Source organism: Garra rufa, chromosome 4 (assembly GCF_049309525.1).
Source record: "Garra rufa chromosome 4, GarRuf1.0, whole genome shotgun sequence".
Classification (NCBI taxonomy): Eukaryota; Metazoa; Chordata; class Actinopteri; order Cypriniformes; family Cyprinidae; genus Garra; species Garra rufa.
In genome coordinates, this window is record NC_133364.1 from 19667237 (window position 1) to 19694385 (window position 27149).

Below are 27149 nucleotides of genomic sequence, written 5' to 3' on the forward strand. Positions count from 1 at the left end.
GAACTACATATTTTCTATGTATTTGTATAAAGAACAGTTGTCTAAATACATTTAGTATAAATGCACAAATGCTATAGATACTATAATTATATAACATTACTTTACAGTTAATACGTGTCTACATTAATATAATATAATATTGCGCATTTCTGCCACAATACCATGGTGCAGTTAGTGTAAAATAAATAGGCTACATGGTAAATGATTCTGACTGTATCGTCGCGCACAGTGTTTCGCCTGTAAGTCGCAAAGTCAGTTGTGTTCTTTACTAAATTCAAGCGCTTCATTGTGGATCTTACAGCGCTGTTTAGTGCTCACTAGTAAACGCGTCTGCTCTAGTGAATTTGCATTTATCTGAGCGGATATTGGTCTGTGTGGCACGCTTTAAATGACTAGCGCATTTATAATGCGATTCTTGTCTTTCCTTGCCCAAATTTATGACATCTTTAATAATTAAAGCTTTTACACTAATTAAGGTATATACTTTGCATGGCTTTAAATGTCGTTATTTAAAAGATCACTTGTTTATAAATAAAAAAAATTTTTTTTAATTATGGACCTTTGGCAATATGGGGTGGTTCGTTCGAACCACCCGAACCCCCCCTGGCTACGGGCCTGTTAAATGACTTCTATTCTGATCTGGCGCTATATCGAAAATAAAATGAACTTGACATTCAAGGGTGGCGGGCAACAGACCGCAAAGGATTATGGCTACGCCTGGGCTGATGGGAATTGTAGTTCCCGCTACCTCCCGTTCGCTCCATTCGCCTGAGCAAACTTTTCTCAGAAGACCTATCGTTTTATCGAGTCATGCGACCACGGTAGTATCGAAAAAAATTGTTATTGCGGTACGACGGTATTTACAATACCGTTACATCCCTATTATATGCATTGTAAAATTTGTGGATTGTGAGGTGCAAAAATTACTCAAACATTTATACATTACTTTTATTAAAATTACGATACAAATGATAATGATTATTATTATCATTAATATTATTAAAGACTATTATAATAATATAATATAATAATATAAAAGAAATGGTTTGTGAAGCATTAATACATTGTTAGACAATAACAACAACAACAACAACAACAACAATATTATTATTATTATATCCATTGTAAAATTAGTGGATTGTGAGAGTTTTTTTTATTATAATACTATTAATATCATATCAAATCATATCATATCATATTATATCATAAGAAAATAAATGGTTTGTGAAGCATTTGTACATATTTAGATGATGATAATAATAATAATAATAATAATAATAATATTATTATTATTATTATTATTATTATTATTATTATTATTATTATTATCATTGTTCCAATAGTGGATTATTTATACATTATATAAATTTAGATAATCTTTATATATTTATTTAGATAATAATAATAATATTATATCCAATGTAATTATTTATAAATATTTATACATTATAAATTATAATTATAATATAAATGATGATGATGATTATTAATAGAAAATAATATAATAATGATTATTGTATCTATAGTAAAATAATATAATATAATAAGAAATGGTTTGTGAAGCATTTATACAGTTATACAATAATAATAATAATAATAATAATAATAATAATATTATATCCATTGTAAAATTAGTGGAAAGTTTTTTTATTATAATTATAATATAAGTGATAATTATTATTATTATATAAGCATTTTGTACATATTTATATATAATAATAATGATAATAATTATTATATTATTATTATTATTATTATTATTATTATTATATACAATGCAAAATGTATGGATTGTGAGAGGTGAAAATGATTAATATGGATTTTTTTAATTATAATATAATATAATATAATAAAATATAATTATTGTATCTATAGTAAAATTAGTGGATTGTGAGAAGTGTAAAAATTATTCAGAAATATTTATACATTTTTATTATAATTATAATTTAAATAATGATCATTATTGTTGTTATTAATACTATTACTATTACTAGTAGTAGTAATAGTTGTATTAAATTATATATACATATATTAATGAATGTTTCACAATCCAATCAATTCCCAAGGATACAATTTTTTGTTTGGCATGAACATACATCACATTATGGAAGAAAAATGTATTGCTAATGACGTTTTATAATTACTGAATGGTGCTGAATTGACTGTAGTATTTTTCTGACAGGTATTGAATACTGCTTTAGTGTTGAGATTTTTTACCTCAGCTACATATTGATTTTTTTTTTTTCATTTTAGTTTTATTTAGTTTTCATTGATTTTTATTTAGTTTTCATTGATTAGAAGTTACTAACCGTTGCGAGGGCAGGCGTTGTGGAGGTGGATGTCCAGAGAGCAGGGTTTGCGTGTGACAGCTGTAGCCACTGACTCGTAAGGGTTGTCCTCATCTTCTGGTAAAAACACATCCAGGGATGGAGAATGGGCAATTTCAGCACATCGCTTGTCCTGCACACAAACAACATAACACAAACCAAAATATTTAGATAGATGGATAGAGAGACAGACAGATAGCATTCAAAAAAATTACACATCACCTTTAAAAAGGCACCCAATTGTGGGAGTGTGAAAAAAACACTCGGCATCCAATTGAGAGTTTCTCTCCGTGAAGATAGACCATTTTGTCTCGTGCACAAAATGACAGGGATAAACATCCACCCATGACACCCTGCTCCATCATCTTCAATGAAACATTGCCATCACCTCCTGCTGCCTGTTTGTCTTCATGGGTGCAACACAGCAGGCGTGTGAGGGCAACCATCCCTCAAAGTAAACATAGCACAGGCCAAGCTGCCCCCATTGTCATCGCACTTATTTCCCATGAACCCCATCGATTTCTTCTCAGATGACTATTACTCTACCTGTCAGTCCCAAATCCTGCATCACCCAGCAAGCATTAGACACATCCATCATGCACCGGGCACAGGGGCGCAGCGATTTATCACAGGGATTGAAAGAAAGACCTTTGTCTCTTTCTCTGTTTCTCTTCTGATTTGTCTACTATACAGCCATTCAGTTAATTCCATACAGACACTTAAGATCAGGTCTTAGTTAAGAGTAAATTAATCACTTCTTCCAACACTCACTCTCCAAACACACTCAGACATGGGTGGTTTAAAACATACATAAATGTGGTTCAGCATGTATTAGTGTGGGTATGTTTATTCCTTAACACAAAGCTAAAGCTAAGCTGCCTCTATGATACTAGATTGATGTGAGTAGTTGCTAGGGCATCGCTAGGTGATTGCTATGGTGTTGGTTGTGATTACTAGGGTGTTACTAGGGTGTTTATTTTGCTTTCTAGGTGGTTACTAGAGTGGTCTGGCTGGTTACTAGAACATTGATAGGTGATTGTGAGTGGTACTTGTCTGTGCAAGTTGCCTCCACAATGCTAGATTGTTGTAAGTAGTTGCTAGGGCGTTGTTAGGTGGTTGTTATGGTGTTGGTTGTGATTACTAGGCGTTACTAGGTTGTTTATTATGGTTACTAGGGGGTTACTGGAGTGGTCTGACTGGTTACTAGAGCATTTCTAGGTGATTGTGAGTGATACATGCACATGCGAAAGGACATTGCTAGTGCTAATTGCCATTACTAGGGTGTTTACACTGGTTTCTAGGTGGTTACTAGAGTAGTCTGGCTGGTTACTAGGACATTGATAGGTTGTGAATTGTGAATTGATTGTGAGTTGTGCTTGACTATGCAAGTTGCCTCCACTATGCTAGATTGTCTAAGCGTTTGCTAGGTCATTGGTACAGTAGGTGGATTCTATAGTGCAGATTAGTGTTACTAGGGCCTTACTCGGGTGTTTATTATGGTTACTAGGGGTTTACTGGAGTGGTCTGGCTGGTAACTAGGTGATGTTTGCCCGTGCAAAAGACAGCTCTATAATGCTAGATCGCTGTGGGTAGTTGCTAAGGTGTTCCTAGGTCGTTACTATGGTGTTGGTTCTGATTACTAGTGCATTACTAGGGTGTTTATTATGGTTACTAAGCGGTTATTGAAGTGGTCTGGCTGGTTACTAAAGCATTTCTAGGGGTAGTTCTAGAAAAGAGTAAATTAGCTGCCAGTGTTTTGCTAAATATTTGCTGCGTTGATTATCGTTACTAGAGAGTTACTGGGCATTTACTGTGGTTTCTAGGTGGTTACTAGAGTGGTCCGGCTGGTTACTAGGGCATTAGTAGGTGTTTGTGAGTGCCGATGCAAGTTGCCTCCATGGTGCTAGATCCTCTGAGGTTGCTAGGTGGATGCTATTGTGTTGATTGTTGTTACTAGGGTGTTTATTATGGTTTTTAGGTGGTGTGGCAGGATACTAGAACACTGATAGCTGATTGTGTGTGGTGCCTGTCTATGCCAATTGCCTTTATGATGCTACATTATTGTAAGTAGTTGCTAGGGAGTTGCTAGGTATTTACTGTGGTGTTGGTTGTTATTGCTAGGGCATTAATTGGCTCTTTATTAGGGCTACTAGGGGGTTACTGGAGTGATCTGGCTGGTTACTAGAACATTGAGAGCTGATTGTGAGTGGTGCTTGTCTATGTAAGTTGCCTCCATAATAAACATTTGCTGTGGTGTTGATTGTCATTACTAGGGTGTTTATTGTTATTTTTAGGTGGTTACTAGAATGATCTGGCAGGTTACTACAGCATTTCTATGTGATTATGAGTGGTGTTTGCCTATACAAGTTTCTTCAAAGAAGTTTGCTATGAATACTACTCCAGTAACCACCTAGAAACCACAGTAAATGCCCAGTAACGCCTTAGCAACTACAATCAACACTAGCAATGCCCTGGCAACTACCTACAACAATGTAGTGGAGGTGACTTTTGCACAGGCAATGATTGCTAGGGTATTACTATGTGGTTGCTGGTTACCAAGACATTTGTGAGGTGTTGTGGTTACAAGGAGGATACTGGACTTGTCTTGCTAATTTCTAGAGCATTTCTTGGTGATTGTGAGTGGCGTTTTCCCTTGCAAAACTCGCCTCCATGATGCTAAGATGTTCTGGGAGGTTGTAAAGGGTGTTGCTATGTGGTTTCCAGGGTGTTTGCCTCAGACAAGATGATTAATTAGATTTACCATTTTCTGGGCGGTTTCTTGGGCATTGCTAAGTGACTGTGACCACTGCAGACTCATGCAAAAGTAACCTTTATGATGCCAGACTGTTGAAAATAGTTGGCAGGGCCTTGCTAGACAGTTACTATGGTATTGATTGTCATAACTAGGGCAGGGTGTTTGTTGTGGTTTTTAGGCAGTTGCTAGGTGATTGTGAGTGGTGCCTGCCTATGCAAATTGCCTCCATGATGCTAGACTGCTGTAAGTAGTTGTTAGAAGGTTGGCTGTTGTTCATAGGGCGTTACTAGGATGCTGTTGCTATGTGGTTGCTAGAGAGTCTGCCTCAGTCAAGATGACCATTTAGATTTTGCATTTTCTGGGCAGTTTCTAGAGCAATGATAGGTGTGATGATGTTAGATTGCTGTAGGTAGTCACAGGCCATTGCTAGGGAGTTGCTAGGTATCTGAGTGTTATGTGCCTGCACAGAAGCCATCTCCATAATGCCAGGCTGTTCTGGATGATTGCCTGAGGCAAAATTAACTAGATTTTGCAATTCCAGTGTGATTGCTAGTGTGTTGTTAGATGATTGTAAGTGGTGCTTGCTCATGCAAAGGTCATCTCCATGATGCTAGATTGTTGTGGGTAGTTGTTAGAGCATTGCTAGGGTGTTTGTTGAGGTTGTTGTGTTAAGGGTCTTCACTGTGTTTAATAGGGTGTTGCTAAGTGGTTACTAGTGCATTTGCTAAGTAACTGTGAGTGGTGCTTGCCCATGCAGAAGTTATAACGAAATGGTGAGTCTTAAGAGTGGTTGCCAGGGAGTTCTCTGTGGTTTTCTGAAAAAGTTTTGAGTGGTGCCTGAAAAGGTCACTTCCATGACGTTAGGGTAACCTGGATGGTTGCTAGGTGGTTGATTACAGGCCAAAGTCAAAAAGTCCACCCACCAGAGAGAAAGTTACATGCTGAAGTTTTAAACTCAGGGTTAGGAATGTGCCTTCAGATTTTTATCTCATCTTCAATTGCCCCGTCCATGTACAAATAAACTATCTGCGCATTTCTCGTCTTTTCCCACATCCTCTAATGATGGTTTTCCCCTCTCTCCTCATTTGAGGAGGCAAACTGAAGAAGCTCCAGTCAGGAAGAACAGAAGCCCTCCAGAGAGCCACACAGAGAAATCAACAGACAGAATAACAAAGAGGTAAGAAAGAGAGAAAGATCAAAGCTGCGTTCACAAGAACTTACTTTTGGACTTTATGTGTCAGTTTTAATATTGTGGTGGGGCAGCACAGAGGAGTCAGGCACATGCCGAGGAAAATACTTAGAGAGCAGGAAGGAGGGGAAATGGACGGCCTTTGAATCAGTGGTTTCCTGCGTTGTACGCTAGCATGCACACGGTTACACAGGAATCTACCCACTGACCGCACAGAATGAGAAAAAAACGCCAGCAAAGTTATGGATGACGATTCTTCACTTATACTGCTAGTGAAATAACATGATTGTATTAAATAATTACTGCTAACATGCCCTTTAACGCTAAAGGCAACTTTTAGCATTTTTAGACTTGGAAAAAAAAAGAATAATAACTAAACATCAATTTAATAAACAACCAAACAAATACATTCATTAACTAAATAATATTAATATAAGTAATATTACAAATAACAAGAATGCTGATAAGAACAACAATATAATACAATTCTATAATACATTTATAATTAAATATACAATTTGGATAATTATGTTTATACTCTTTTAAAAACAAAAGGTTTTGACAGATTTAGGCCTTATCTACAGACAATTTTGTCCCTAAACTATGAGTAAACTAGTACAAACACAAAGCAAAGACTTCAAAACTATGATAAAATAGATCAGTACCTGTTTATCTCTTGCGGATCCTGTTTTCTTCAGCGTATGAACAAAATGACCCTGCTGCGCCTGACTGTCCGAGGACACTACAACTCTTGTTCTCTCTCTAACTCTCTCTGACAGCAGAGACAGGAACTTATTTTTTTTCTCTAAAAAGGAAGACTACAAAACAAACAGAAGCTGTTCAGGTCAGTAATTAGCGTGCTGATGCAGGGCTTCAGTTGTTACACTCGGATCCAAGTAGGAAATCTGGCTGGACGGCCCTCAGTCACGTCTGCAATCTTCGGCCGTGCATGTGACTGGGGCCTGACAGGCTTTACAGTCGGCTTAACTCCTGTCTTCCTCCCTTTTTCATTTTCTTCTTTAATCAGCTCTTTTTGCTTTATTCCCTTTGGTTTTCTTCACATTTCTCCAGAGTTCTGTCACTGCTGTTTCTCAGTCGATACAGTATCTGATCTGAATGGCCACTGTCATTTCCTGTGCTGTTCTAATCTGAGCTCTGCATATTTTGGAGGAGGACCCCACAGCATAAAAGGCCCTCAGAGACCTTCTCAGAACAGATAGAGGGATTGATATAAAGCGAGAGAGGGAAGATAAGTTTGGTCATGTGCTTTAGAGGAGGGCTTTGCATGCAGAGATGGTACCAGTGGGGGGAAGGAAGTCACAGAAGTTCACTGATACAGACGAGCCTCCGGCTTACACAATTTTGTTGCAATATGCTTCACAGCAAAGCTTCATTATGAACCCAACAAACAATAGGCGGGAAAACGAAGGAACTACAAATAAATAACATCAGCAAGATGAGGTAGCCTGCTCGAGACAGCCATTTTCTCATTAAAGACTTCCAGACGAAATAATCTCATTCTGCCTGCTATATAACGGTGCAAGAGATGATAGAACGAGAAATAAATGAATGAGAATACAGTAAGAAAAGAGAAAATTAGCAAGCAGAAATCCCTTAGAAATGACTTTTGTTATTCCCTTCTCCTATTAAACACCTTTACACATTTAGCACCTGCTCCTGATGTAACTATGAGAAAACACAGAAGGGTACATCTGCAGGTCAAACGCCAAATACTCTAAGGACTATAGGTTTTAAGGCATGTTTAGCCAGTGAATGCAAACCAACAGGATGCAAAATTAACTTTTCGCCACACTTGTTAGTGAATACTGGCCCTGAGAACATTAACCAGCTTTTATATAAAACAGCATTTCACATTAGAAAACAAACCTACGGCATCAGTTGAAAAAATGCCTCAAAAATCAGCCACCATGTAATTTTTGATATTTTTTTTACTAGTGGGTGCAGGACACTATAGTTCACTTATTTAAGAGATGATAGCAAAATAAAGTAAACTTTGACATACTATACCCAAAAATTCTTCATAAAGTGGACTACCAATAAAATTGATACAATTTGGGACCAAAAATTATTCAGAGAGTTTGACCTGACTATGTTTTGCTCAAGTGTTTGTTCTTTAATTGCTAAGGCAACCTTTTTACACCACAGACTGAACAAAATTAAGCTTTGCGTGGTAATTAATCAACAAAGTATTGATAGTTGTATAAATATTGTCATACCAACACTGAATTTTTGGTTCATTGTAATCCTTTACATACCTTTCTATCAGTTTTCTGACATTATCAAGATGAATTTGTTCTGACACAGTTTAACTCTGAGATCTTGTCACATTTTATTACCATTTCCTAAACTATAGCAAACAAACTGTAATAGTGTGAGAAAGGTTGAAGGTGTCTGAATAAAATTTGGTTTGCTTATATTTGTGGCTGACTATTGTGTTGCAGCATTGCACATCAGCCAGTCTCTCGGTAAAATGGTACTTGTCACAAGACCCATCAAAACAACAAGGCCCGTCATTATTTTGTTCCTTATGTTTTTGTATTTCAGGAAACAATGTTTTGAGTCCTAAAGTTAAGACAATAAACGGAAAAAGTTTGGGCTTTCTAGCAGACTCTATTAAACCTGAGTATTGCAGTTTTCTTTCATGTACTGACATATTTTGTCGAAGGAATTAAAAACAGCCACTGAGATTGAAGAACATTATTTGCATTATTTGTGAACTTTTAAAAGGCATCAAAATAGTTAAAAACAGAAATAAAATAAAAGCTACATTTTCATGAGGTAAAAGTATATCTTTATTTCAGTTTAGCTTTTTTATACCTATATTTAGTGTCTGAAAATTAACAAATTTAATAAAATACACAATGTTTCTACAAGAGGCGGGACATTCTCATTTTAGAGAGCCTCTGATTGGACAAAAATCTGTTTAGTGCAGAATGAGTCATTAATAATTTCATTCTGTTTTCCTGAAAAAAGTGGGATAAATGAAAAATTAAAGGGATAATTCACCTAAAAATGAAAATTACCCCATGATTTACTCTCAAGCCATTCTAGGTGTATATGACTTTCGTCTTTCAAACTAATACAATCAGAGTTATATTAAAAAATGTCAAGCTTTATAATGGCAGTAAATGGCTGTTGAGATTTTGAAGGCCAATAAAATGCATCCATTCATCATAAGAAGTACTCCACTCACCTCCAAGGGGGTTAATAAATGCCTTCTGAAGCGAATCGACGCATTTGTGTAAGAAAAATATCCATATTTAAACCTTATTTAAAACCATACTTAAAGAGAGCGTGACACTGGAGAGAATGGAGAGAGCAAAACAAAACACCGGTCACAAATTAGAAGTACAAAATGAGGATCGGTAAAAAAAAATGTTGGAGGATTTCGATTTCAAAGTCAAGTGGAGACTGGTTTTCCTTCGCTGTAAACAAAACTTGGTTCTCACGAGACTAGCATATTCTTAAAGGAGCTTACATCAGGCCTTTATTTACCCCCCGGAGCCATGTGGAGTACTTTTTATGGTGGATGAATGCTGTTTTTTGGGCTTTAAAATCTCAACAGCCATTCACTGCCATTATAAAGCTTGGAGGAGCTAAGACATTTTTAATATAACTCTGATTGCATTCACCTGAAAGAAGGAAGTCATATACATCTACAGTAGGAGATCTTGAGGATGAGTAAATTTTTGGGTGAACTATCCCTTTAATTGTACACTTTTAACAGTAAACTAATAAAACACGAGAAAGCAAAAAGAGTGACAGATAATCCTGAAAAAGCAGGAAAAGCTAAGCTAGTTAACCACACACAATCACAAAGAGCCAGTAGGGAGACCGGAGGCATTTTGAGCTTTGAGTCCTCATGAGAACTTTCTTATGCAGGACAAACCGTCATCATCTTATCACGCACAGCCTGCGAGAAGTTAACATTCATTAGCTGCCCTAATTACCTCTCAGCACCTAGGAGGAAGCGCGGAAACCTTCTCGGTAGATGAAGCCACCGTTGGGGTTCTGAGATTTTAAACATGAGTCACGGATATACAAAAGAGATTAAGCCACACTGTGGGGAAGGAGGAGGAGGAGGATGAAGATTAAAACAAATATGATGGAGGAAACATTTAATGCAATCACTCGAGAGAGCCCACTGCTTTGGAATAACGACAGTCATGGCTCTCCTTCATATTTTCACAAAAGCGCCTATGTGAGTAATCCAAGCACTCAACAACGACGATTTCCGTCGTGGAGACTCAGAGACGACATCAAAGCTCACCAAGAAGTAATCACGGTGGTCGTTCATACAATTTTAATGCCACACAAAATTGGTTTCAAGAGCACAACTGCACAAACAAATGCATTTTATTCTGTTCGTCGCTTGGTGGTAAATAACTTTTATGACTGAAATCACTCTTACAACAACTTCATATTTGTATAACTCATCCGTTAATAAGCCATCAGTGTTGAGTCCAGCTTTATGAAGGGTGTATATTTATATGCAGTATAACCTCCTTCTCCAGCATTTGGCTCTAAACGGCTCATAAAATACAGACGGTCGTTTAGGATTCTTATCCCGGCACTGTTTTCAGAGTGATCTATTAAACACAGCGAGCGGGGCACGACTCGGCTCCTAAATCACACTGGGAAGTCAGTGAGAGCTGGGGACATAAGTTTACTCTAATATAAACCCATACACACAAGACATTCTGTTCAATTAAAACGGACAATACATGTAAAACTTTACTTCCTTGAGCTCCTAATTAGCCATAATTAGTGGCTTTTGTAAGAGCACAAATTCATCAAGCTGGTCGAGACCAACCAAATTATTCCTGTAAAAGCAATGAAATACAGTAATTTGGATGGAATAGATGTTTTATGCACACTTATGGATAACAATAGATTAAACAAGCAACTGAACTTTCAGGTCCTTATAAAATAATAAAACAGCTTTAGTGATGGTGATCATTAGTGCTACAGTTTTACTGTTTTATCTGTTTTTAGAGCATTAAACATTACTGTTCAAAAGTTTTGTTGATAATTTTTTAATGTTTCTGAAATAAGGTTATTTTGCTCACCAAGGCTGCATTTATTTGATCAAAAGTACTATAATATTGTGAAATATTATTACAGTTTATAATAACTGTTTTCTATTGTTACATATATTAAAAAGTAACTTATTCTTGTTATGCTGGATTTCAGCAGCCATTACTACAGTCATTAGTTTCACATGACCTTTCAGAAGTCCTTCTAATATGCTGATTTGCTAAAGAAAAAATATTTCTTATCATTTTTTTGGAAATTGTGTTTGTGGAAACAGGATTCTGTGATGAACAAAGTTGAAAAGAAGAGTTTTTAGTAAAAATATAAAATGTGTATAATATTATAAATATCTTCACTGTCATTTAGTTTGATTTTATGTATACCTGCTGAATAAAATTATTAAAATTATTAACTGATTAATGTAACGTCAAACTTTTGAACATTAATGTATATTTTTAATATATAGAGATAATAAAAATATAGAGATAATTAAAAAAAAAACCTAAGAAATGTGATATATTAAAGCAAAAATACCAATTTCACCCAGTGAGGTGTCTTTTTTAAATACATATTTTAGCATTTAAGTAGCGATTTTTGACACTGATCAGACATAACCATTATGAAATATTATTGCAATTAAAACAACCATTTTCTTTTTAAAAATACTTTTAAATAATAATTTAATTCTGTAATGCAAAGATGAATTTTCACCAGCCATTACTCCAGTCTTCAGTGTCACATGATCCTTCATAAATCATTCTAATATGCTGATTTATTTCCATGTTGGAACCAGTTGTGCTGCTTAATATTTTTTTTTTTGGAACCTGTGATACATTTTTCAAGTTTCTTTGATGAATAAAAAGTTAAAAAGAACAGAATAAATTGTGTTACAATATACTGCACTATTCAAAAGTTTGGGGCCACTAAAACGTTTTCAAGATTTTTTTCACGTTTTATTTAATTTCTATTCAATTTGTATCCTTCTCTAACAATCTTTAAACATTTTTTACTAACCTCAAAATTATACGGTAGAGTATACGAAAAACTATTATACGAAAAATATTTCGACTTCAAATAAATGCTGTTCTTTTGAATGTTTTATACATCAAAGAATCCTGAAAAAAAGAATCACAGATTCCAAAAAATATTAAACAGCTCAACTGTTTCCAACATTGATAATAAATCAGCATATAACAAGGATTTCTGAAGGATCGTGTGACACTGAAGACTGGCGTATTGATGCTGAAAATGTAGCTTTGTTTCACAGGAATGAATTCTATTTTAAAGTATATTAATATAGAAAACCACTATTTTAAATTGCAAAAACATTTAACTATATAACTGTTTTTCCTGTATTTTTAATTAAATAAACGCAGCCTGGATGAGCAGAAAAGTCTTTTTTAAAAATATTAAAAACCTAACTAATCACAAACTTTTGATTGTAAATTTAAAAAATTGTAATTCTAAACTAAAATGCTTTTTTCCCGGGGTGCCAAAACCATTCGGATCTGTCACCGCGGAGTATTTGTTTGTAAACATTAATTTCATCTGCAGAGAAAACCATTGCAAAGCAGATGCTACTGATGTCAGCGCTTACTTTGATCTAGAATCACAAGACTTTTCGGCATAAACATTAAAAGCATGTTTGCTGACTGCAGCATTGGGAATAGAGGCGAAAAAAAAACATGGCAAACAAACAAACACAAACGCGCAGTCCCCGATTTTACATATATAAGACGTAACAAGAAGAGGCAAATGGTGAAAACAAGAATGAATAGAAGGCTGAGGAATGCTGGAGAACAGCTTGAATGAGAAAGCAGAGGCCGATAGCCAGTCTCTCTCTCTCTGGATGTTTTCTCTGGATGTTATTGCGCAGTGCTGTGACGCACCTGTTTTGATGGAGACTCAGATCTGTCAATTGGGAAGTGGGTGGATATCCCACGCCTTGCACTTTATGAATTCTGTGTCTCCTAGCAACTACGAGAACCCCTCGGAATCCGCGCGCATCTCTCTCCCTGCGGAGGAGAGCCAGTGACGGAGTTCAGGATTGGTTTGCGGGTGCAGAAGTATGACTCGCAGTCCAAGGAACCCCATATCGTCCTGGAGCTGGAGTCTCCCCTCCCCCAGCCTGCTGGCACCTTCACTATGCCTGTTTCCATGGTAGCGGGAGGTCTCCTCACATGGTGCAGGTGGGCGGATCAGCGTGTGACATGATTACACTTCCTGTGGGATAATTAGACTTCCTGTCTGAGGGACGGGAATCCCTCTTGCTCATTCTGGCATTATGAAAGCCTCCTAATCCCTCAATCCAACCGATTAAGATTTCCTTATGCATCTTTTCCACCACAATCAGAATTAAAGATAAAAAGAATATTTTTAGATGCCTAAGAAGTCTTTGAAGACCTTTGCTGTTAGTTGGCTAAAGTTTCCATAGCAACATATCACTTTAAAGGGGTCATCCGATGCCCATTTTCCATAAGTTAATATGATGCTTTAGGGTCCTAATGAAAAGTTTGTAATATACTTCGATTAAAAATTATCTATGGTAGTGTAAAAAAACACAAATTTTACCTGGTAAAAAAATGTACTCAGCAAGCGATATCAGTACCTGGCCCTTTAAATTTTATTAACCTCTGCTCACCCCGCCCCTCAGTTCTGTGGGGTGTGTCATTACATAGCACACGGGGTGTTGCCTAGACAACAGTTGGGGGTATAGTTGTATAGTTTGGGGGGAAAATGGCACTTTGAAGACTTGGCTTTGAAGACACTGTACAACCCTATCCATTTAAAATTTAATTTAAAAACCAGAGTTGGAACCGAAACAAGATGACACCCGCAAAGAAGTTCGGCAATTACGGCTTATACTGGACGTGTCTGAATGGTTAGTAAACTTAATGTCACTTTGATTTATCTTTATATGTACTGGCAGGGTAGAGTACTGAGAGAGATACAAACGTGGTGTGTTTACTGTGGTATAGAGACGAACGCGATGTGTTTACTGTGGTAAAGAGACGAACGCGGTGTGTTTACTGTGGTAAAGAGACGAACGCGGTGTGTTTACTGTGGTATAGAGCTGAACGCGGTGTGTTTACTGTGGTAAAGAGACGAACGCGGTGTGTTTACTGTGGTATAGAGACGAACGCAATGTGTTTACTGTGGTAAAGAGACGAACGTGGTGTGTTTACGGTGGTATAGAGACGAACGCGGTGTGTTTACTGTGGTAAAGAGACGAACGCGGTGTGTTTACTGTGGTATAGAGACGAACGCGGTGTGTTTACTGTGGTAAAGAGACGAACGCGGTGTGTTTACTGTGGTATAGAGACGAACGCAATGTGTTTACTGTGGTAAAGAGACGAACGCGGTGTGTTTACTGTGGTATAGAGACGAACGCGGTGTGTTTACTGTGGTAAAGAGACGAACGCGGTGTGTTTACTGTGGTATAGAGACGAACGCGGTGTGTTTACTGTGGTAAAGAGACGAACGCGGTGTGTTTACTGTGGTATAGAGACGAACGCGGTGTGTTTACTGTGGTAAAGAGACGAACGCGGTGTGTTTACTGTGGTATAGAGACGAACGCAATGTGTTTACTGTGGTAAAGAGACGAACGCGGTGTGTTTACTGTGGTATAGAGACGAACGCGGTGTGTTTACTGTGGTAAAGAGACGAACGCGGTGTGTTTACTGTGGTATAGAGACGAACGCGGTGTGTTTACTGTGGTAAAGAGACGAACGCGGTGTGTTTACTGTGGTATAGAGACGAACGCAATGTGTTTACTGTGGTAAAGAGACGAACGCGGTGTGTTTACTGTGGTATAGAGACGAACGCGGTGTGTTTACTGTGGTATAGAGACGAACGCGGTGTGTTTACTGTGGTATAGAGACGAACGCAATGTGTTTACTGTGGTAAAGAGACGAACGCGGTGTGTTTACTGTGGTATAGAGACGAACGCGGTGTGTTTACTGTGGTAAAGAGACGAACGCGGTGTGTTTACTGTGGTATAGAGACGAACGCAATGTGTTTACTGTGGTAAAAAGACGAACGCGGTGTGTTTACTGTGGTATAGAGACGAACGCGGTGTGTTTACTGTGGTAAAGAGACGAACGCGGTGTGTTTACTGTGGTATAGAGACGAACGCGGTGTGTTTACTGTGGTATAGAGACGAACGCGATGTGTTTACTGTGGTAAAGAGACGAACGCGGTGTGTTTACTGTGGTATAGAGACGAACGCGGTGTGTTTACTGTGGTAAAGAGACGAACGCGGTGTGTTTACTGTGGTATAGAGACGAACGCGATGTGTTTACTGTGGTAAAGAGACGAACGCGGTGTGTTTACTGTGGTATAGAGACGAACGCGGTGTGTTTACTGTGGTAAAGAGACGAACGCGGTGTGTTTACTGTGGTATAGAGACGAACGCGGTGTGTTTACTGTGGTATAGAGACGAACGCGGTGTGTTTACTGTGGTATAGAGACGAACGCGGTGTGTTTACTGTGGTATAGAGACGAACGCGGTGTGTTTACTGTGGTATAGAGACGAACGCGGTGTGTTTACTGTGGTATAGAGACGAACGCGGTGTGTTTACTGTGGTATAGAGACGAACGCGGTGTGTTTACTGTGGTATAGAGACGAACGCGGTGTGTTTACTGTGGTATAGAGACGAACGCGGTGTGTTTACTGTGGTATAGAGACGAACGCGGTGTGTTTACTGTGGTAAAGAGACGAACGCGGTGTGTTTACTGTGGTATAGAGACGAACGCGATGTGTTTACTGTGGTAAAGAGACGAACGCGGTGTGTTTACTGTGGTATAGAGCTGAACGCGGTGTGTTTACTGTGGTAAAGAGACGAACGCGGTGTGTTTACTGTGGTATAGAGACGAACGCAATGTGTTTACTGTGGTAAAGAGACGAACGTGGTGTGTTTACGGTGGTATAGAGACGAACGCGGTGTGTTTACTGTGGTAAAGAGACGAACGCGGTGTGTTTACTGTGGTATAGAGACGAACGCGGTGTGTTTACTGTGGTAAAGAGACGAACGCGGTGTGTTTACTGTGGTATAGAGACGAACGCAATGTGTTTACTGTGGTAAAGAGACGAACGCGGTGTGTTTACTGTGGTATAGAGACGAACGCGGTGTGTTTACTGTGGTAAAGAGACGAACGCGGTGTTTACTGTGGTATAGAGACGAACGCGGTGTGTTTACTGTGGTAAAGAGACGAACGCGGTGTGTTTACTGTGGTATAGAGACGAACGCGGTGTGTTTACTGTGGTAAAGAGACGAACGCGGTGTGTTTACTGTGGTATAGAGACGAACGCAATGTGTTTACTGTGGTAAAGAGACGAACGCGGTGTGTTTACTGTGGTATAGAGACGAACGCGGTGTGTTTACTGTGGTAAAGAGACGAACGCGGTGTGTTTACTGTGGTATAGAGACGAACGCGGTGTGTTTACTGTGGTAAAGAGACGAACGCGGTGTGTTTACTGTGGTATAGAGACGAACGCAATGTGTTTACTGTGGTAAAGAGACGAACGCGGTGTGTTTACTGTGGTATAGAGACGAACGCGGTGTGTTTACTGTGGTATAGAGACGAACGCGGTGTGTTTACTGTGGTATAGAGACGAACGCAATGTGTTTACTGTGGTAAAGAGACGAACGCGGTGTGTTTACTGTGGTATAGAGACGAACGCGGTGTGTTTACTGTGGTAAAGAGACGAACGCGGTGTGTTTACTGTGGTATAGAGACGAACGCAATGTGTTTACTGTGGTAAAGAGACGAACGCGGTGTGTTTACTGTGGTATAGAGACGAACGCGGTGTGTTTACTGTGGTAAAGAGACGAACGCGGTGTGTTTACTGTGGTATAGAGACGAACGCGGTGTGTTTACTGTGGTATAGAGACGAACGCGGTGTGTTTACTGTGGTATAGAGACGAACGCGGTGTGTTTACTGTGGTATAGAGACGAACGCGATGTGTTTACTGTGGTAAAGAGACGAACGCGGTGTGTTTACTGTGGTATAGAGACGAACGCGGTGTGTTTACTGTGGTAAAGAGACGAACGCGGTGTGTTTACTGTGGTAAAGAGACGAACGCGGTGTGTTTACTGTGGTATAGAGACGAACGCGGTGTGTTTACTGTGGTAAAGAGACGAACGCGGTGTGTTTACTGTGGTATAGAGACGAACGCGGTGTGTTTACTGTGGTATAGAGACGAACGCGGTGTGTTTACTGTGGTATAGAGACGAACGCGGTGTGTTTACTGTGGTATAGAGACGAACGCGGTGTGTTTACTGTGGTATAGAGACGAACGCGGTGTGTTTACTGTGGTAAAGAGACGAACGCGACGAACGCGGTGTGTTTACTGTGGTATAGAGACGAACGCGGTGTGTTTACTGTGGTATAGAGACGAACGTTGTTGCGTTGTTAGAAAGGGCTCAAATACACAAAAAAGCAGAAAAATCTAAGAATTTGTGGGACCAGAAGGATTTTTCTGAAGAACAGCGGGCAGTTTAACTGTTCAGGACAAACAAGGGACTCATGAACAACCATCACTAAACAAAAAAAAAAAAAAAAAAACAGCTGTGGATCATTCAGGTAACAACAGTATTAAGAATCAAGTGTATGTAAACTTTTGAACGGGCTCATTTTTAAAAATTTAACTAATATTTTCTCTTGTGGACTATATGTAAATGTCTTTTATGTGAAATATCTCATTCAGGTCAGTACCAATTTAAAAAATAGCATTCACGTTGTAATATTTTGCCGATTCTGTTTTGCCGAAGTTGTATGTAAACATTTGACTTCAACTATATATATATATATATATATATATATATATATATGTATGTATGTGACCCTGGACCACAAAACCAGTCATAAGGTTAAATTTTTACAAAACTGAGATATATACATCATGTGAAAGCTCAATAAATAAGCTTTCTATTGATGTATAGTTTGTTAGGATGGGCCAATATTTGGCCGAGATTCATCTATTTGAAAATCTGGAATCTAAGGGTGCAAAAAAAATCAAAATACTGAGAAAATCACCTTTAAAGTTTTCCAAATTAAGTTCTTAAAAATGCATATTACTAATCAAAAATTACATTTTGATAGGTTTACAGTAGGAATTTTACAAAAAATCTTAATGTAACATGATCTTTACTTAATTTCCTAATGATTTTTGACATAAAAGAAAAATCAATAATTTTGACCCATACAATGTATTTTTGGCTATTGCTACAAATATACCTCAGCGACTTAAGACTGGTTTTGTGGTCCAGGGTCACATATATATATAAATAAAGAAATTAGGAATGCACCACAAAATATATACATTTATAAAATAAAGAGATAATACATAAACAATTATAAAATAAATACATTAAATATTACATTATTTTAATGTGATATATATTATTATCCTTTTTATATATTAATAGACTGTTTTCTGTTTTTTTTTTTGTTTTTTTTTGTTTTTTTACATTTTAATATATTTTACAAGTTCTTTATGCACTCAGAGAACCCTTGCAGAATTATAACGATGCGAAGTGTAAATGTGTGTGTGTACCTGAGAAAAGCCCAGATTTCTGCAACCGTTGCAGGGAGTGAGCGCCTCCCACAGGCCTGATGGTCCGCAACTCTTTTCTTCCTCTTCCATCGCCGGAGGCAAAGGGGGAGTGGGCCGCTACAGCCAGATGCAGAGAGATGCATACAGTTACATACAGTCATGAAAAGAACCCACAGGCTGAGGTACAGATACAGATCTCAGCTCATGCCAGCATTACACATGTTTAAGAGAAGAAAGACAGTATAAGACAACACCAAGAAAAACTAATATAAGAAAACTTAACACTTTATTTTAAGAGCTAATCACTATTCTCAAACGGGCTTTAAAATAAGCCTTTAAAATTAACATGCAGGAACCTAATGCCCAGTTTAATATCTCCCATTAATAAAACCATCTCAGAGCCTGGATTAGCCCTTTTACAGCAAGATTTGAGCTTCAAACAAGTTCAATTTCCCAAAGAGAAAGCACTTTTGTCAGAATTTTGTTACTGAAAACAACTTGGACAACCTACAGTAGTCAGCATTTGAAGTGGATCAAAACCTTTCATCAATGCTGTCCTAAAACCAAAACAATACCCGTTCTTGTCTGAGAACAAATTTAATGAACTTTTTTGATCTACTTCAAATGTTGACTACTGTACTTTGGACATTTCTCATTTAAGTAGATAAAAACTGTACTACACAAAAGTCAACTTACTTTAACAGGATTTGTAAGTGTCTTTCTGTTTCACGCTATAGTCCAACACGAACACTTGCTTTCCTTGTCTGTGACTTTGGACACTGTTTCTGTGACTTTTTAGAGGAATTGTAACATGATTCATGGTTTAAATATGTGAGAATAATAGTCTGACTCTCAGTGACCTATTCTGTCTGATTCTTTTGCTGAAAATGTGAGTTTTTTTTTCTTTTTTTGTAACTCCAGAACTCAATGTAGAAACACATTCCTCATGTTGATGCACAAAAACTGAATTATCTGACCATATTCAAGTTTCATATATAAATATGTGGAGCCCTATGCAATCCTTTTTTTTCTCAAATTCCATTCAATTTTTTTTCAAAATACAGTTTTTTTCTATTTTAATTCTTTTTTTCCATTTCCATTTCATAATTGTATTGGTTAAATAAAAAATAGCCATCTAAAAGCATGTCTAATAAATTAAATTCACGAAAAGTACACAATTTATTAAAAGTTTAACAAAAATGACATTTTTTAATTTTTAGTTTTAATTTCTGCATTTTCCATGAATTTTCTGGATTCCAATTTAATGGTTTCTTTACATTTTAAGAATCAAAAGCATGTCTCATTGATTTAATTTTAAATTGTTTTATTCATTCATTCATTCATTCCCAGAAATACTGTGTTGTGTATTTACATTTTTCTGGTAAATTAATTCTGGTAAAAATGCCCTAAAAAAATAATGGTTTAATAATACTTTTATGATTATTAGTAGTATTATCATTACATTAAGTTATATATTTCTGTCACAGTTTTTTCAAGTTAAACCAAACTTTAATTTGACAGGTTTCTGTAAAGATCTTTAAGCTTCTGTTTGTATATGATATGACGAAGTTTTTATTCAAAGAAACAATAAAATGTTCATGAAGTGACTCTCAGAGCCATTCTAGAGATTATGTTCACAAGTATATGTACTCATATTTTGAGGTGCCAAAGGCTAAAACATCCTGAAGATCGCGTACGCTTGTGTGTAGCAAACAAAACCTAGTGTCTGTGCCATTTATTCAAAGAGACAAGCAGGATTCATATTTAATCAGTATTTTTGCAGTCTAATATTCACAGACACTAGTCCATATCGCATTTTGATTTAAGTGTACTGACCTACTTTTGATTTATTCATCCAAAATTGTCAAATTCCATGACCGGATTCTGTAATTCCATTCATTTTATACATAGTGCGGAAACCATAGGGCCCTAAATATGATGTGTATTTATTTTCTGATACTAGAATGTGAAAAAACAATTGTTTGCTGCAAATATAAGGGTAAAATTGCTAAATAATTCCTTTGACATTGTACTTAAATGTATACTGTAATGCTGTTTTAACTTAAACTACTGTTTTTGTGACTGGCAGGTAAAATGTATGGCCAATAAATGTTCCCAGAACCCTTTTATAGACTTTGCAAACAACTCCAATCCCTTCAGTGAAGTCTTAGTAGGTTTTGACGCGACTGGAATCGACCGGAACGCCTCTGAAGAGTGTTTGTGTACGTGCGTGTCTTTGCTTGTTTATCTGGGCTCTGCAGACTTTGATTGATTGACCTCACTCCACATTTAATTATATTGATCAAACAAACGCAGTGGAGTAAACCATGATCCAGTGGTCACTGTGACAGCTAAACCATGACACAACCTCAGCAAATGACCATTCCATTACACACTTCCCTAATGCATTGTGTCCCTTACATAAGTTTAAATTCACTCCCTAAACCAGCAGCATGATGAATAACGTGATTCCGTTTGTGTTAAATAATGTCAGTGATTAAATCGGAGGCTGCTTTAGTGCTATAAATATGTATTTATGAGATTATATAAATTGAAGGGATACCCAGTGATGCACACAGTGTTTAGTTCTGCCCCCTGCTGGCCATATTGACACACCGCATCAATGGTTACGTACTTATTATTAATCAAAGCTCATTAATATTGATCAGTTGATGTCAGTTGCTTGGAAAACTAAACTTTTTTTGATACTTTAAAGAGGTGTAATCTGATAAAACATCTCAAAATGAGCAAAATGTTCATTTAGTGTACTGTATTTTCTTCATAATGCACACCTTGTTTATTCGAGGGAGAGTGCCGTTCCGGTCCTCATCAGACAGCCGCCCACTGCCGAAACTCTCCATGGACTGAGAGTGAGAAGAAATGGTCTGACACAGCTCCTCAAAGGAACAATCCTTATCACGGCAAATCTTTATTTCATTCAGCAACTTGGACAACTCCCCCGTTACTGCATCATCTACAAAGGGAAGGGAAAAAAAGGGAGAGGGGCAAACTATGAATTTAAATGAAAGTAAAATGAGTTCATGGTAAAGCATTGAAGAAGAGGAGCTGAAAAAATGATAGAAAAAATCCCTTATTTACAGTGCCTTGCAATTTTTTTCACGTTTTGTTGCAGTATTATGTTAACCTGCTTTAAATTACTTTTTTCCACATCAATCTACATCTCATACACCATAATGACAAAGCACAAAACAGGTTTGTAACAACTTTGCAAATTTATTAAAAATAAAAAACTGAAAAGATCCCGTTGCATAAGTATTCATACCCTTTTCTGGTACACTCGAAATTTAGCTCAGGAGCATTCATATTGCTTCTAGATGTTACTACACTTCGAGTGGAGTTAAACTGTGGCAAATTCATTTGAGTGAGTATGATTTAGAAAGGCACACACCTCTCAGAAAAGGTCTAACAGCTGAAAATGCATATCAGAGCAAAAACCAAGTCAAAGGGTTAAGATAACTGTCTGTAGAGCTCAGTGACAGACTTGCGTTGAGGCAATGATCTAGTTCAGAAAAAAATCTGCTGCATTGAAGGTTCACAGAAGCATGTAGCCTCCATTATCCACAATGGAAGACGACTGGAACAACTAGGACTCTAGAAAATGTTTGCCAGCTCCCATGCAAGCAGACAGAGCTTGAGAGGTGAAAAGGTGAGACAAAGGATGGCAGATAATTGCCAAATGCAGATTGTCACATCATACCCAAAAAGACTTGAGGCTGTAAAGGTGCTTTAACTATGTACTGAGTTAAGGGTATGAATACTTATTCAACGTACTTATTTTAGTGTTTTCATGTAATTAGGCACTGTATCATAACAAAAGCACATTCAAATTCTCTGTGAAACCTTTTAAATAAATGTTTTTATGTCTTATTGATCTCTTTTGTCTGTTTTTCAATATCTATTCTGGGACAAATGCTTGTTTTCTGGCACAGGCTCAGTGTGTTGATGTGTACTAACAGTCATTTTGTGGCTGGCAGACGCAAATTCACCTGTGATCATTACCAAAATGCTTCCCCAGCTGAAATGAAAAACGCAAATCCAGCAGTATTCAGATCACAAAGGGACCAAATGAGACTTGGCTGCACAGCAACATCTGACCACTAGGGGCGCTGCTGACTGTACTTTCATTGTGAGGAACATCCACTAAAACATACACTCGTTTACCTCGCTATTTGTCTTCCTGTCATGAACAAAACTTATGATTAGATTTACTTTTAAATTAAAAACATGGTGAGGAATGGATTAAGTGATTTATGTGTGCAAATCTTTGCCAGAGGAAGACAAAGCTGTAGGCAATGTGCTGTATTACTATCACTTGACCACTGGGTGTCATACTGCACACTGAAATACAAGACAAAACATGGCAGCAGATGTTCTCTTTGAAAGGATGAGCGTTTGGATGAGCATTTGGATTACGTTAAAGTGTTAAAATAGCATATTTATTGCATTTAGAACTTGGTTTCCACTGCTATGACCATACAAATATATCCAGACGTACTTTTATGCCGTAGAGACGGGGAGGGCACAGGTGAGGGTATTGATGTGCGTGGTGTCGGTATTGGACACTGACGGGCTAAATCTTCGTGAAAAATCCCTCTGTCACAATCGGACATCATATAATCTAGAGAGAGAGAGAGAAATGAATTTACAGAACACAAACAAGCACAACCATAAACATACACTGTGCTCAGTTAAACTCTATAAAGCCTACTGTATTATATTTGATACGTAATTTTTAAGACCACTACTTTGCATAATTTAACATCAACAACAAGTTTGATGACAAACCACCTATAAAATGCCTCTTGCCTTTTTAAAAAAATAAAAGGATTAGTTAACTTCCCAAATAATACATTTCTGATCATTTACTCAGCCCCATGTCATCCAAGATGTTCATGTCTTTCTTGGGAATGATTGGACTTATTTCCCGAAACGATCAGTCATTTTCTTAAAAAAAAAAAAAAAGAAAAATGTTTGCGACTTACTTGCATTACATAATTATATAAGGTCATGCGTGGTTAGTTCTTTTTCTGTGTACTTTAGTTCAGAAGGGCAGGGTATAGGGTGAAAAAAAAATCTAATTTCTCTTCAAACTTCAACATCATCTCACATTGTTTTTTTTCCTTTTTGTAAAGGGCATTGGATTTTCTTTGCGCATTTGCTTTGTAAACTTTGGGTTGGTACTTCTGCCTTTGTCACGTGTGACCTTTCCAAACATGACTATGTAATACGTGAAGTCGAGTTAGTGCAAGATGAGCATTTGTGGTTAAAAAGTATAGTATTTATTTATTTTTTTAGAAAATGACAGATTGTTTCGCTGAATAAGACCCTTATTCCTCGACTGGGATTGTGTAGAGCTCCTTGAAGTGCCATTGAACTTGCTATTTTGGACCTTCTCCGTTGAAGTCCACTATATGAAAAAAATTAGAATGTTTTACTAAAAAACTTTAAAAGACATGAACATCTTGGATGACAAGGGGTGAGTAAATTACCAAGAAATGTTTATTTTAGAAATGAACTAATCCCTTAATGTGAAATCTATACTGATTTTTAAGTAAATGTAAGAATTATTTTTATATTGCTAGTAATATTTTAAGATGGCCATTTGCTGAACTGAAGCAACTTAGGCTTATTTGACTATCCATACATCATTTGCTGCATTTCCATTACAGATTTGCACAAAACTTTGGTGCTGTTTTATAAATGTTGATTAAAAAGTATTGCGAAACGACGGCGTTTCCACCGATGTTATGCGACTGAAGCTTAATTTTTTCCTCTCATGATAAGTCTTGGCAATGGATTTTTGTGGCGTTTTGGCTATATTTAATCAAATGTGACCTGTAAATGCGAAGAAACCATTTCCATTGCTGTTTTGCAAAATATTCCTTTTTCAAATTGCCTGAAAAACCCCCTTATATGAGCAGATTTTTTTTTTTTTTGCGATATATGGGAGTTTTTGCGCAATTGACGCATTTCCATTAGTCGTATTTTCAATTGTCAATTTCAATTTGCGCAATTTAAAGGGTAATGGAAACACAAGGCATGTTTACATTACAGATTTTGCTATTTTATAAATGTCGATTAAAAAGTATTGCGAAATGACGGCATTTCCATTAACCAATGTTATGCGACTGAAACGTTATTTTAAGTCATGGCAACGGATTTTAGGGGGATTTTGGCTATATTTAATCGAATGTGATCTGTAAAAGCGGAAAACCATTTCCATTGCTGTTTTTGCGAAATATTCCTTGTTTGAATTGCCTGAAAAAACACCTCATGCGAGCATAAAATTGTTTTTGCGATACATGGGAGTTTTTGCGCAATTGACGCATTTCCATAAGTCGTATTTTCAATTCTCAATTTCAATTTGCACACTTTAAAGGGTAATGAACACACAAGGCACGTTTCCATTACAGTTATGTGCAAAACTTAGGCAATATTTTATAAATGTCGATTAAAAAGTATTGCGGAATGACGGCGTTTCCATTAACCAATGTTATGCGATGGAAACGTTATTTTAAGTCATGGCAAACAAGATTGTGGCTATATTTAATCGAATGCGACCTGTAAATGCGAAAAAAGGTTTCCATTGCTGTTTTGTGAAATATTCCTTTTTCGAATTGCCTGAAAAACCACCTCATGCGAGCGTAAAAACTTTTGAGGCGTTTCCATTAGCCGTATTTTCAATTCGCAATTTAAGGGGTAATGGAAAAGTGCCTATTTTAGAAAAATCATTTTAGAATGTGAGTATTAAACATGATACATCAGGCTTTTAAGAAACATATTTTTGTATATTTCTTAATCATAAAGACTGTATATTGCATTGCATTATATGTATCATCTTACTAAGGCTTACACTACCAGTCAAAAGTTTTTGAACAGTAAGATTTGTAATGCCTTTTAAAGAAGTCTCTTACTTTGGTCACAGAAATAAATTAAATTTCACAATATATTCAAATAGAAAGCAGTTATTTTAAATAGTAAAAATATTTCACAATTACTGCTTTCGCTGTATTTTGGATCAAATAAATGCAGGCTTGGCGAGCAGAAGAGAATTCTTTAAAAAAACATTTAAATCTTACTGTTCAAAAACTGTTGACTGGCAGTGTATTATTGCGGGATATTGGGTCACAACTAATGTTTTCTAACATTTATATACATTATATTTAAGTAGCTTGCGATACCCTTAAAAAGATCTAATTTCTTTACATCGGTAAAATATCGGGATTACTTTTTGGTTTTAGCAACTACACGAAACTGCATATTTCGACTCCTATTTTTGAAAAATCTGAGGTGTTATTTTCCATCCTAGAGTATAAGCTCCATGTTCTTCTATTTTATACTTAACGAGCCATAAAAGCTGGATGTATCAAATATGATACTCAACAAAAAAACACATATGTGACCCTGGACCACAAAAGCTTAAGCACAGGTATATTTGTAGCAATAGCCAAAAATACATTGTATGGGTCACAATTATCGATTTTTCTTTTATGCCATCATTAGAATATTAAGTAAAGATCATGTTCCATGAAGACATTTAATAAATTTCCTACTGTAAATATATCAAAACCTTATTTTTGATTAGTAATAATGCATTGCTAAGAACTTCATTTGAACAACTTTAAAGAGGATTTTCTCAATATTTAGATTTTTTTGCACCCTCAGAATCCAGATTATGAAATAGTTGTACCTAATTTAGTCCTATCCTAACAAACCATACATCAATGGAAAACTTATTTATTCAGATGCCAATAAATCTCAATTTAGAAAAAATGACACTTATGACTGGTTTTGTGGTCCAGGGTCACATATGCAAACTTTTATGTTGTTGTTGTTGCTCCATTTAAAAAAATATGGATTTTTCTGACCATTATTTCTTATGTCAGGTTTTACAGGGTTAAAGAAAAGCACTTCAAGTTGGTGAAAACCAAAATGTGGCATCTGTAATTGTAGCTCTAAACAACTATAGGCTACACAAGCCACATGGTAAACTTGAAAACAACAATAGTTTCAGAGTCCCGTCAAAGACTGCAGATTATAAAACCACAGCAAGCTTGAGTTTGAGATTCCTTTTACGCTAGGGATTCTGGTTCATTGACCACACAGAGGCAGGGAGGAGAACTGTAATGTTGCCTCTGTCCTGTAGGATGATGGGTGATTTAGACTTCACAAGTGTCAAAAAGAGACATTTTCAAGCAGTAAGAGAAGTCCTCAACTCCCAAGACTGCATTTTCACAACCCTC

The 27149-nt window shown here is 36.8% G+C and overlaps 1 protein-coding gene across 4 annotated transcripts in view; it reads right to left on the bottom strand.

The window, feature by feature from the left end:
• Positions 1 to 27149, bottom strand: part of anks1b (ankyrin repeat and sterile alpha motif domain containing 1B) — a 258420-nt gene that overhangs the window by 143446 nt on the left and 87825 nt on the right. For all 4 annotated transcript variants that reach the window (XM_073838818.1, XM_073838817.1, XM_073838816.1 and 1 more), the window contains 4 exons: positions 23402 to 23524; positions 21678 to 21859; positions 18886 to 19002; positions 2310 to 2460 (listed from right to left, as the gene is read on the bottom strand). In XM_073838818.1, coding sequence (XP_073694919.1) covers positions 2310 to 2460; positions 18886 to 19002; positions 21678 to 21859; positions 23402 to 23524 — 573 coding nt within the window. The remainder of the gene's footprint in view (positions 1 to 2309; positions 2461 to 18885; positions 19003 to 21677; positions 21860 to 23401; positions 23525 to 27149) is intronic.